General features: G+C 43.5%; 1 protein-coding gene and 1 long non-coding RNA gene across 7 annotated transcripts in view; both read left to right on the top strand.

Annotated features, from left to right (window-relative positions):
• Positions 1-13133, top strand: part of ASTN1 (astrotactin 1) — a 303122-nt gene that overhangs the window by 223086 nt on the left and 66903 nt on the right. For 5 of the 6 annotated variants that reach the window (XM_058700150.1, XM_058700151.1, XM_058700148.1 and 2 more), the window contains 3 exons: positions 1017-1144; positions 8125-8229; positions 10463-10651. In XM_058700150.1, the coding sequence (XP_058556133.1) occupies positions 1017-1144; positions 8125-8229; positions 10463-10651 (422 nt within the window). The remainder of the gene's footprint in view (positions 1-1016; positions 1145-8124; positions 8230-10462; positions 10652-13133) is intronic. The other variant, XM_058700154.1, reaches the window with a different exon arrangement.
• LOC131495318 (uncharacterized) lies at positions 10679-12474 on the top strand. Its single transcript, XR_009253888.1, has 2 exons — positions 10679-11135; positions 12277-12474. It is a non-coding gene; the product is annotated as an uncharacterized LOC131495318 (long non-coding RNA).

Genomic DNA, 13133 nt, shown 5'->3' with positions numbered 1-13133 from the left:
AGATCCTTTCAGGAGCTATACAAGGTCCTGCCTCTCCGAACTACAGAGAGAGAAAGAATGGATTTTCCTCATTCACTTCAACCCTAACAGTACGTTACAGTAAGTTGCATGCGGAGGAGAGAAGCCAGCTGCAAAAGAAATTTGCAAAAAATATAAACTAATGCCACTCCCCTCATCATTTTTCACAATATGTTCATTTTTAGATGGATTAATACATATTACAAAAATTTCTCTTTCAATTTCTAATATGGTAAATATTGACAGATAAAATCCAAATAAACAAAAGCTATGTGGGGCCTTCATTTACTTTTAAAACTACAAAGGGGTCCTGAGAGCAAAATATTTGAAGACATTGATTTAGAATACTTCTTGGAGATTCTCCATTTGACCCCTGTTCCTAGTCTGTCTTAGGCTGTTAGAATACATCTTCCTCAGAGCCCATGCTTCCCAGGAGACAATGATGATGATGAAGGGGAGGAGGAGGAGGAGAATGTTATAATATGGACCAGTAATCGGTAACATCCTAGGCCTGGACCCTTATGAGCAAACCAAGAGTAAATACCCAAGCCAGTTCTTGGAATCAGTTGCTTTTTCTGTTACAGACAGTAGACTTTTCCCCTTTTAGGCTGGGACTTCATTTGCCAATGGCAAGCAGTGAGATGTCATAACTAATCTTGCGGTGGCTGGAGTCTACTCTGTAGTCTGGAAATAAGACTGTGTATGCCCAGATCTTGGGGAGTGTGGATCAGGAGGTAGGGTCTGGGATGGGAGGAAGGGAAGAATGTTCTCTATCTTCTGAATAACCTTTTCAGCTGATTTATGTCTCGTCTGTTCTGGCCCTCACCCTACCTCTCACACCCTGTCCTATTCCAGGCATGTCCAGCAAGTGGGGTTCAGGAGGAGGGAAGCCTTTTGGTCTAGGAAGAATTTTTTTATTGTGGGTTGAGATCTAGATTGCCCACCAAGAAGTGGGATTCACCTTAACACTCAGAAATGACCATCTATTCTATTTCCAGGCAAAACAACTTTGCTCGGGGTTTAGACCAGCAACTGCCAGATGGTCTTGTGGTGGCCACTGTTCCCCTGGAGAATCAGTGCCTGGAGGAAATCTCGGAGCCCACCCCTGACCCCGACTTCCTGACTGGTGAGTATGTCCTGCCCCACTCAACTGGCAAAAAGCAGGCAGCTCCTGATGGTTTCATAAAATCAAGACTCTTGACCTCACTTATTTTGGTTTTGAAACCAGCCAGGGCACCTGGGTGGCCCAGTTGGTTGAGTGTCTGACTTCAGCTCAGGTCATGATTTCGTGTCCTGTGAGCTCGAGCCCCGCATCGGGCTCTGTGCTGATGGCTCAAAGCCTGGAGCCTGCTTCGGATTCTGTGTCTCCCTCTCTCTGCCCCTCCCCTGCTTGCACTCTGTCTCTCTCTGTCTCTCAGAAATAAAAAAAAATGTTTAAAAAAATTAAAAAAAGAGAAACTAGTGAGTAATTTCCATAATAAACAATAAGAACTTAATCCTGAAACACTGGTAGGATTATTTGTCAGTAAAATTGCCAATGTTTTTATATAATCATCTGCAAAATGGTAGTGTTAGTACTTTTCCCTGCGAGTCTCATTGGGTTGCTTTGAAAACAAATGGCATAGCACATATGTAATGGTTTAGAGGTCTCGGTGGATTCGAGAAAGTGAAGTCAGAGAGAAGGTGGATCCATAGCCTAGGATATCTGTCACTGGGGCCTCTGGGTTCCCTGGCAGGTACTTATGGACCAGCACGAGGGAGGAGAAAATGGTAGAGTTTTGTTGTCGAATGACCCTGGCTTTGAGTCACAGCTCTTTCTTTCTAGCTGTGTGATTTGAGGCAGTGCAGTCTCTGGGGGGCTCACGGGCCTCATCCTAAGTTGGGGATGATGGCCCTCAATGCTGTTTTGAGCCCGCTGGCATTCTTCCCCTGGGGTCATTATGGAACTAAAGTATGGGTTGATTGGAAGAGGCAGGAACCTCAGGGAATGCTCCTCCATTTTGGGCCTCTGGAGGCCTACCCTGTTAACACATCCTGGACTGAAGAAGACACTTCAAAAGTCCAGTGGACCCCTAAGGGACGGCCGACCAGGAACTCAGCATCACTTGCTATAAAGCTGGATGTGAGCTCAGTTACACTGCTGCTGTGCTCAAGTCTCCATTATTCTTCTCACTTCCTCGTTCTGTGTCTCCCCCATCCAATACCTTTCTCTCCTTTTTCTTCCCTCTTCGGAAGAATGGATTGTGCTGAGGGCAAACCTTTTCAAGATATCAAGTTCATGACCTTATGGTCCAAACTTTATTTTAGACCTGAACCAGATTAGAAGTAGGTCTGTCTGAGGGAGCATTGCGTAGCAATTAATAACGTAGGCTCTGGAGCCTGACAGCTGGGCTCAACCCTTCCCTGGCTGTGTGATCTCGGACAAGTTACCTACCTTCTCTGTGCCTCGATATTTTTACCTGTGAAAATGAATAGAAAAATGTCTTCCCTATGGAATGGATACAAGGAGTAAATAAATTCATATTTGTAAGGTGGGTAGAATATTCCTGGTGCTCCGTGTCTAGTGGTAGGCAGTCCGGTTTTCTCATTTCCGTGTCACTTGCTGAGCAATACTTCCCATGTGTGTGTGTAAAATGCCCGGAAAGAGAGGGGTACAATGACACACAGAAACAGGACAGGTTCCACACCAAAGAAACCTGTCTCCTGTTTAAAGGTCCACCGAGACTTCATGCGTAGTAGTTTATTGTGGAGGTGAGGGGACTTTGCTTCAGTCGCTAGGCTGGGAGGACAGAGAGGAGTCCTGGATACCACCTGAGGCATTTTTGGAGGAGTGAGGAGAGATCTGAGAAATATCAGAAGAGCATGTTCGACTCTACGTCTGTGGAAATGAGGAACAGATCCAAGCCCAGTCCTCATCCGCAACAGAAACTTCTTTCCCTTCTGTACCCTTGGGCCTCTCCTAGTCTGGCATAGTGGACATAAAAGGAGTAGAAGGATGTCTATATAGATCATTTACACTTGTCATGGCCTTGAGAGAGTGAAGTCTAACATTTGTTGCACAAAGGTTCAATCTTGCTTTTTTAAAAGCCCAGAATGACTAGAAGAATTCAAGAGACGTTTGACCAAATGTCTCCTATATTAACTTTCTAGTTCTGGTAACATTTTAATTGTATCTTTCCTGAGAGTCACATAGAGAATATCATATCATGTTGCCCTAGGTGCTATTTTAGGTTATAATGCCCATAAACCTACAAGCTTAGAAGATTTTAGAGCTAAAGTGATCTTCAGAAGCTTCAATATCAGCATTTACAAGCATGGTGGTGTTTTTTCATGAAAAACCAGTGCTCTACTATAAATAGGTTCTTCCTTGAAATATTGTTTAGAAAGACTATAGTATCTACCTCTCAGCAATTTGCAACTCCTTAGCATAGAGAGAGCAGGTCCCAAGAAGCCCTGTAGCAATGAAATCCCTTCTGCCTCACTTAACCCAGCAATTCCCAAACCTGTTTAACTAGAGAACGTTTTACACCTAATAACCATTTCCATCTTTCAGAATATTGGTTGGAAGAACATACTGGAAAATAACTGATTTTTGTGCTTTATCTTGCTGAATGCTTCCCTCTTCATCACGGAACACATGGGTGGCTCAGTCAGTTCAGCATCCAGCTTCGGCTCAGGTCATGATCTCACGGCTCATGAGTTTGAGCTCCGCATCGGGCTCTGTGCTGATAGCTCAGAGCCTGGAACCTGCTTCAGGTTCTGTGTCTCCTTCTCTCTCTCTGCCCCTCCCCTGCTCATGCTCTGTTTCTCTCTCTCTCTCTCTTTCAAAAATAAATAAAGCAAACATTTAAAAAAGTAAAAAAAATAAGAGTTGAGAACCCTGAGCTTTGCCAGCCTTTTTTTGTGTTGTAAGTTGTGTGGAAATAAATGAAGAGCAGCCAAATTAAAACAGGTGAAGGCTGTTTATTCAGAGCTTGCTATAGCAAGAGACTTAGCCTCTGTCACTTGCATTTTGGCCAAGACTGAAGGGCTGACAGAGGAGTAGGAAAGCTGCAGAGGAAAGAAGGGAGGGCCTCGGATGTGCCCAGGTTGGACGCTTTTGGTATGAGAGTGGGCCAACTACCTGGGAGTGAGGCATTCCAGGTAGATGTTTAGGGGCACGTAGGTCGGACCTAAATTGGGAGCAACAGCAAAGATAGGAATGCTGTCAGGTATCAGTCAAGTCCTGGTCATGTTGGGCCACTTTTTACAGGGCTTATTGTTTGGCTTCCTGGACTGGTTGACAGAGATAGTGGTCTGACTTCTAGAAGTCTGATTTATAGACAGTAGACTAGCTTCTTGGGGTGCTTACTGTAGATAATAGTTTGGTTTCCTGAGCTTTTTGCTGCAGATTAGGGGTCGGAGTTCTATTTTTATATATGGTCTGGCCAATGCCTGTCTGTATTTTGAGTCTCTCAGTTGAGAAAAAGAAGAAACCAGAGGCAGACCAAGGAGGGAGAGGAGGCTGCTGGTTACATTTATGGGCCAGTGGGTGCCATAATTATTAAACCTGCGTAAAGATTTAGAGCTCTGATCTTTTTGGAACTTCTTCGGGTTCATCTGAAGGAAATAGACTTTTAAAACTTCTGGGCAGAATACATTTCCCTGACATTTCAAATAAAATAACAGGAGAAACCAATCTTCCTTCCTTCCTTGTTTCTTCCCTCCCTCCCTCCCTTCCTCCTTCCCTTCCTTCCTTCCTTCCTTCCGTCCTTCCTTCCTCCCTCCCTTCCTTCCTTCCTCCCTCCCTTCCTTCCTCCCTCCCTTCCTCCCTTCCTTCCTTCCTTGTTTCTTCCTTCCATCTTTTCTTCATTTCTTTCTTTCTTTCTTGATTGTGCATAAATCAATTCAGTCATTCCTTTTTTCAAGCATAGATAGGGGAAAGTATGTTCTTTCTAAAGAAAACATAGTCAGATATTTTGTTTGAAAAAAAGAGTCATTGAGAGATGTGTCCCAAATAATAAAAATAAAAATAAAATAACATAACATAACATAACATAACATAACATAACATAAAACAAAGAACTAGAACTGACTGCATGTCAAGGGCACACTGAGAAAGAATCCTATGACCCGGCTAGAAAGCATATACTTTAAAATACCCCTTTCTTCCTAACTAATGGACATATTATCCACATGCAGGCACAAAATAACACCTCCCAAGCACTGACAGTTCCGTAACTGTCTCCTGATCATGGTGGAGCCGAAATGCACTCGGTAGGATTGTTGTTCAGCAGCTAAGTGACAGCTAAGTGACAGTGAACTTGGCTCATCCTGAGTGAATATGGGACACTGTTACCCCTTCCTAACCCCTGACATCCCTGCTGTAATTTTCTTTCCTCTGTTGTTCTGAACTAAAGCCTAGGAATTTATAATAAAAGCATCTATAAAGAAATGTCAAGCTTATACAATTAGGGGTGATGAGGCAGAAGACAACATTATAGAAGCCACGTGTGGTATAATACTTTATCTTATCCCAACATACCTTTATACCCGTAACTTTACTGGGTTCTGGCAGCTCACCTGTAAAGCAGGCGAGGTGAATACCATTATCGCCACTTTTCAGATAGGAGAGTGGAAACCTAGGATTTGCCCAGCCCAAAGTCACACAGCTGGTTGGAATCTCAGGATTGAAAAGGAAGCAATAGATCGCCTCTGCTAAGCCTCTGCCTTTACAGATGAAACCTCCAGCAACCAAAAGATCCCCCAGCTGGGTCGCCAGAGAGGAACTCAGCCAGGGGCCCTTCTAGCAACATGGCCAGTGTTAGAACTGCTTTTCCTGCCTGTTCCTTTTCCCATCAGGAAGCAGCTCCATTAAAGGGAATGTTTTCCAATATACTGAAAAGGCCTCATTGATTGGACTTGCTCACTTTTTTATTAATAGTCTTTTTGAAATAACCACAAGCTAGTGAGCTGACGTGACTAGAGAACGCGCGTTACGTACAATAGTTCTACAAAGAGTGCACGTTTTGTGCTCTACTGAAATGTGCCTTTGAGGTATGTGACCGGGATGTTAATCCTGTAAAGTTAGAATTTCATTTATATGCCTTTAAAATTAACATAAGGGGGTGGTGCTCGAGTGACTCTGTCGGTTAAGCGTCCAGCTCTTGGTTTCAGTTCAGGTCATGATCTCACGGCTTCGTGGGTTCGAGCCCCGCTGACAGCAATGGAGCCTGCTTGAGATTCTCTCTCTCTCCCTCGTTCTCTGCCCCTCCCCTGCTCATGCTGTCTCTAACTCTCTCAAAATAAATAAATAAACTTTAAAAACTAAAACTAAAAATAAAATTAACATAAAGGTTAAAAGCCAAAGTATGACTGTTGTCACCAAGCTTAATGCCCTGAAAGAAGAACATTTGAAAGAAAAAAAAGTACGGAAGACCTTCTTTTAGTTTCAAGAACTTATCTTTGATGGCCTGACATGAAATTTAAGCGACTGATTCATTAAGTGCCCCTTCTGACCTTTTTTTCTTTTTGTCTCACCAATAATTATTCTTGTATGATTCACACAGAAATGGAAATTTGGTAGTCACTCAGCTAATTTGACCAGAGTTGACAAGCAGCTAATTAATCCCACCCCCTCTTCATCCAGTTTATGTATTAAATTAGTTGATTTCGCCTCACGGAAGCATGGGTCAAAATGGTAGGGTAACTCACTGCGTATGTGTTATCGCCATTACATTTATACACATTATATTAAAACACACTGTCTATCTAAATTTTCTATACATATTGCCATTATATTTATGTACATATATGTATATGCATATGTGGTATGCATATACATATATGTACATAAATGTATATGTACATTATGTACATATATGTATATGCACATATCACATATGCATATACATATATATTTATTCCTATAACTTACACACACAGCAAATATTAGGCATAGAAATGAAGCTAAAATTGGTTTTCTAAACTTAGCAAGGTGTTTTTTTTTTAATTTCTTACAGCATAATTATTTTGTTTCTGTAGAGTTTTATATTTATCATAATGACTGGAATTCAAATAGGGTGCCCCTCCTTCTCCAAGGTGCTCAAGCAAGAATAGCCTGTTTTATCTTCTCTAAGCACCTACAAGGATGTGCTTATTGAGAATGACTTTGGACAAGTGCCTTGGCTTCTCAGAGCCTCAGTTCTCCCATTGGTAAAAAGGGAGACCACAAATAAAGTGTCTGTCATACTGTCTGGCACATAGATGGCACTCAATACAGGGCCACCCTGCCCCTTAATGACTTAGTCACGCTGACCCTGTCCCTCCTGGTGAAGAAGAAATAAGCATTATCAGCTTCAGAGTAATTAAAACTTAAATACTGAACACAAATCAGTTAAATGGGACAGAAAAATCAATGTTATCAGGTACGTGAGCTGAGTCAATTACTGCAGCTATTAAAGAGAGTGAAAATCTGGTGTGTTACAGTAAGCCTAGCGTTTCATATAAATTTACTCAGGGAATATTGTAGTAGAATGGTTAAGAACAGGGGCACCTGGGTGGCTCAGTCGGTTGGGCATCCGATGTCGGCTCAGGTCATGATCTCACGGTTCATGAGTTCGAGCCCTGCGTCGGGCTCTGTGCTGACAGCTCGGAGCCTGGAGCCTGCTTCGGATCCTGTGTCTCCCCTTCTCTCTCTGACCCTCCCCCACTCATACTCTGCGTTTCTCATTCTCTCTCAAAAATAAACATTAAAAAAAAAAAAAAAGAACGGTTAAGAGCACCACCCTGCCTCAGAGACATCTGGATCTCCACCCTGGCTCTAGCTGGTGGCCTAGGGCCCTTATGCAGACACCCTCTCTGAGCTTCAGTTTCTGCATTTATAAAACGCAGATAATAACACCTGTCTGGTGACAATCAAGTGACTTTATACATGCAGAGTGCTTAGCAAAATGTCTGCCACAGAGTAAGGGTTCAGAAAATGATAGCTGTTGTCACTGTGATTCCAGAAATTCTCTCCATCAAAGAATGCTTTCTCATTCTCTCACAATGACACCTGCTAACCTAGTAGACTTGGGACCTGTGAATTAATTGCACACACTGAGCCCGCGTCTCCTCTACCCCTAGGGATGGTGAACTTCAGTGAGGTGTCTGGATACCCTGTGCTGCAGCACTGGAAGGTCCGGTCTGTGATGTACCACATCAAACTCAACCAAGTGGCCGTCTCTCAGGGTGAGCACCACAGCAAGCCGTCCATCCCACTGGCTCCTGGGGCTTAGAATTCTTTCCAAGGGCACAAGCCTTTTATCCCATTGTTGAAGAAGCAGTCTAAAATGTAGCCACTTCAGCGAGATACATAACCTATTCACTCAGATTCACCCTTAAGGACAAGCCCCTGGAATCAGATCCTTGTCTAAGTATAGATTAAATTATTGCACATTTTATCATGGACCGAAGAAGAGATGGGAAGGGCAAGGTGGGAACCGCTGAAGATAAACACCTACTTTATCATTCTTCCTGGGGTCATACAGTGTAGAGAGAGGATGTGCAGAAGCAGACTTTGTAGAAATTGACAGAATAAAACCGTCCACATGCAAAGAGCATGACTTAGAGTTTTCAGACAATGAAAGAAATAAGGGCAAAGGAACAAGAAAGAGGAGGATGTGGGAGAGGGGATGGAAAACAGCTTTTATGGTCACGAAATACTAGCAGGTGAGCAAAAGATAGACAGATGATAGATAACAGAGAGAGCTAGCTAATAAGTTAAGGAGTAGTGAATTCCAAAACTCAGGACAAATTGAGCCAAAAAACAACAGGTGCTCGTACAAGTTTCTTTACACTTTAGCGGTCAATGCTTTGAATCAAGTTTTTCCTAGCACTTAAGCTATTTGAATGTGTGATTTGCAGATGGGAAAACTGCTACAGACAAGGCCTTAATACAGGTGCGCACCTCCATTCCACGTCATCCCCTGGGACCAGGAGAACGTTACTCGCATTCTTTCTCCGAAGCTACCTAAAGAACATGCCAGATGTGAAGTTTATGCCATAGGGTCTTGTTTCTCTGTGTTGGGTGGAAAGGTAACTGGAGCCAGATGACATTGTTGGCACAGGAGGACAAGACAAGGAGAGACCTTTGGGTCAACAACAGAAAGGCAGAGTCTTAGCGCCAACAGGAGAGACGTAAAAGGTAGGGGACAGGTAGAGAAGCATAAAGAGGAAATGAGCCATATCCTCACGGAAGTAAAGCTTTACGTCTAGGGAAAGAAACTGCATTAAGGATGTAGAACATGTCCATAGGACACAAGAGGGCCCAGAACTTTATTTTAACGTGAAAGAGTTCTTGGCAGGAAGGGATTGGGATGGGGAATCTTCCGGAAGTAAACTCTGCTGGTACAGAAAATCCTTGAAAGAACTAAGCTACTTTTCCTTCTCGGGAAATGTAGCAGTAGAGAATTTGGGCTGTTCACGTGCTGAGTTTGCACCCAGCACAGGTGCTATGCACATCAAGGGTTAACAGGGGGACATCTCTGTTGCCACATGCCTTTCAAAGCCACAGGTGGCATCACAGGTGATGTGGACTTCCGCACTAAGGGTCTTGAGCCTGGGCCGGGCTTGGCCTTGTCCTGTTAGGACACAGGTGTGTACAGAGGAAGTCAGACTAAAGCTGTCCAAGTTCAGAAGGCATTGGGTTTGGAAAATTTGTTGTGGGCTCTCTTTCTGACAGGTGTAATTCTCCTAAACAGGGAAAATGAATCTGTGGAGATGTGGCTGGGGAGGAGGTGGGGGGGGAGGGACAGATCCTTTCCTCCATTTGGGATTTCCCTGTTTGTACACTTTTGATTTTCTGAAATAAATATGAATAGTGTATTAGGGACTTTCCTTACTCCTCTTCTTCCATTATCTTCCCATTACCAATGTCTGTGTCTGAAGGCAATATTCTGTCTCCAAAAACTCTTTTGGTCATTACCCACAGTTAGAATACATTTTTTTACACTGCGACCTTGTGCATATGCACACCCCCACATACGCACAAAAGAAGTTTCATGAGACAGTACATCATCTTACGATGTGAAATGTTCTTCGCTGGTGTTTGTGTTTCTATTTTAGACTATGCTATTCTTTTTTTTTAAATGCTATTATTTGAGCTCACTAAATTAATTTGATGTCATGACTTGTGATTTGAAAAAGAAAACCCAAGGTTGACTGAAGCAGGGCGTTAGATTTGGCAATGTAATGCCTGCATGAAGCTAACAGCATAACCAACTGCCTTGAAAAGATACTCATTTAGGGACTAAAGTGTCTGATGTAGCTAACTGGAGAAGCTCACCTGATACTTCAGCTAGCTCTCCAGCATCACTTTGGGCCACAGAGGTACTTCTGCTTTTGAGGCTGAATGGCCTGGGAATCCAGATGCTCCCCACCCTGTGAGACCTCACTCTTACTTTTGGGTGATGTTTCTCTGTAGCCCTCAGCAATGCGCTCCACTCCCTGGATGGAGCTACGTCTCGTGGGGATTTTGTGGCCCTGTTGGACCAGTTTGGCAACCACTACATCCAGGAAGCTATCTACGGCTTTGAGGAGTCCTGTTCCATATGGTACCCAAACAAGCAGGTGCAGCGGCGACTCTGGCTGGAATATGAAGACATCAGCAAAGGTGAGTGATGTGCTCACCAGCATATTCTACACCCTTGCAGGTACAGCTGTCTAGGTGCAAATCATGGGACCAAAATAAAGGAGTCTGTTGGCAAAGGACTAATTCAGATACTGTCTTGATGCTTTGCGCCCATCCTTAAAATTGCCAGGGTTGGGATGTTTGGGGAAACTTTAGATACAGGATGGGGTCAAAACTGTATGGTCACTTTGTGAGTTACCATGAAAAGAGTCCACTAAGGGTATTTACTAGTCCCTGTGCATTCATGGCAAGGGCAAAGTATTCAACTGTTCTCATGGAATGTGGGAGGAGCAAGAGAGTGTCGCAGTCTCCACCACTTTCTGCTTCTCACCCCATCCTGCCCTATCTTTAGACCCATTTTTTCCCCACTGATTTGTGCTAAGAGGAAATCTCCATTGGCTCAAGTGTTTATAAAGCTCTGAATAACAGCCTTACAAATAAATCCTTGTCTACTCTTGGATAGCCGGTTAGTATTCTGTCCAAGTAAGTATAAGAAATTGGAGTTATTCAAACCTTTTGAATTCACCTTCTGGTATGGGAGGAGTACTGGCTGGCAAATAATGTATTCTGATCAACCAAGACTGATGTAGAATCGCCATTCGTGGAATTTCTTCCGAGCTTAGTCTCATGGCATTCTGATGAGGCTGAGTTATAGATGTGTGAGTTGCTAAAGGGCAAGCCATGAAATTAGTGCAATGGAAACTCAAGAAGTAAGTCATCCTAAGATTTAATGATCAAGAGTCTCTCTGAAATGAGGGGACCCCTATGTCAGCAGTGCTGGACTGGGAAAATGTGCCCCCATGGCTGAGATGCTCTTCACTCTCTGAGCTCCATAGAAACTTCTGTTTTGTCTCACTTGATGGGTAGCAGAGGCATGAGGGCCTCTCTTCCGGCTCATCCTTTTCTTCCAGAAGCAGTAAGAGGCTTGTGTCTGGGCTCCCAGTTGTTGCAGCCATTTCCCTCCAAGCCCTGATTCCTCTAAACCCAAGGACATAATCACAGGCTTCTAGTATCCTTTCAAACTTCAGTCTCCTAATACTGTTCTATTCCAATTTGCCAAGAAAGGAGTGTCATGTAAGCAAATGTAGATAAGACCAGTTCCAGCTGGCAAAGCTTTCTTACATTTCTATGCCAGAGCCTAATGATTGAACCAAAAGGCTAATTCCTTCCCTGCTTCTGTTTGCCAGTGGTTCAGGGATGGCCAGGTTCTATGACTACAGGGAAATGAGCCTGACCTTCCCTTGTATTCCTGGTTCTGTTCTTTGCTTCTATACCGAGCACTGCAATGTCCTTGAAGTTAAACCCTGAGCCCAGGAGGGAGGTGTATCCATGACCTTGGCACTACACCCATCTTGATCTCAAGCCATTCTCAAGTTCATTTTGTCACAGTCCAACTGGTGACTCTAGTTCTCATAAGTATTATGTATACAATACTTTGCCTGTTATTGATCTCAGAAGATATTCAAACATTTTTGTATGTCTACTTTGATATCTCTCAGTTATCCATGGGTACCACCCCCCTCCCAAGTCTTACCTCTGCGTCATGGAGTTTATCTCTTTTATTGTTTGGTCTGCTTACCACTCTTAAATATTTTTCTCCTCTGTAGGGACTAATTTCCTTTTCTTCCAAAAGAAGGATGCTCCTGATGAAGACTTATAAATACGTAAAACGAAGGAAGATTTTCTTCCACTTTTCTGCACTCTGAGAGGGTTGCTCCAGGATGGGATTTATATGCTAGGGGTGACGAGTGTTCTGAGAGGGCTGGACCTACCATGACATAAAAGTGCCATCTTCTTGGACTCGAGTCCCTTGATTATATGTTCTTGTCCACTCTAACTTTCAAAACCTTCTAGTGGAAAGGGATTCTCTATTGCTCACTTTTGCGCCTGTGATCAGATGCCTAAAATTACTCACAGATTGAATAGGAAAGGAGATTTATTAGGAGTGAAACGAAATGGAAAATGCATAGGACTTAAAGGTTGGGTCTCTAGAATTTGTCAGGTGACTTTTGCTTTGTCAGTTAACGGCCCGGACCTCCCCTGTAATGCCCTCTGTGGTTCCTCCCAGCTCCGAGAGTGTATGGATCCTTACACGTCCCTCTTTATGTGAACAGCTTTCTCAGGTCAGACATTAGAATAAAGACTGCCCTCTTCTCTGTACAAATCACTGCACAGTTTCTCAAAGGTAGGTGTCATGCCTTATTCAACTTTAAATCCCCAGGGTCTGACACAGAGCCGGGCACATGGTAAGTCTCCAACAGTTGTTTACTGTGGTTGTTGTTAGTGGTGATGGAGGCAGTTATGGTGACAGCGGGTGGTGATGGCGGTGGCTGCGGCTGTGGGAATGGTAGGAAAAGCCCTTCTCATGCGGCAGCTTTCCAAGTGGGTTTTATTATAGACATGCGAAGTGCTCCAGTTCTGCCTGGCTGACGGAAACTCACAGATGGATATTTTTGGCCAGATC

This window comes from Neofelis nebulosa, chromosome 15 (genome assembly GCF_028018385.1).
Source record: "Neofelis nebulosa isolate mNeoNeb1 chromosome 15, mNeoNeb1.pri, whole genome shotgun sequence".
Classification (NCBI taxonomy): Eukaryota; Metazoa; Chordata; class Mammalia; order Carnivora; family Felidae; genus Neofelis; species Neofelis nebulosa.
The sequence above is the reverse complement of the archived record's forward strand: the minus strand, read 5'-3'. Positions and strand labels throughout refer to the sequence as shown.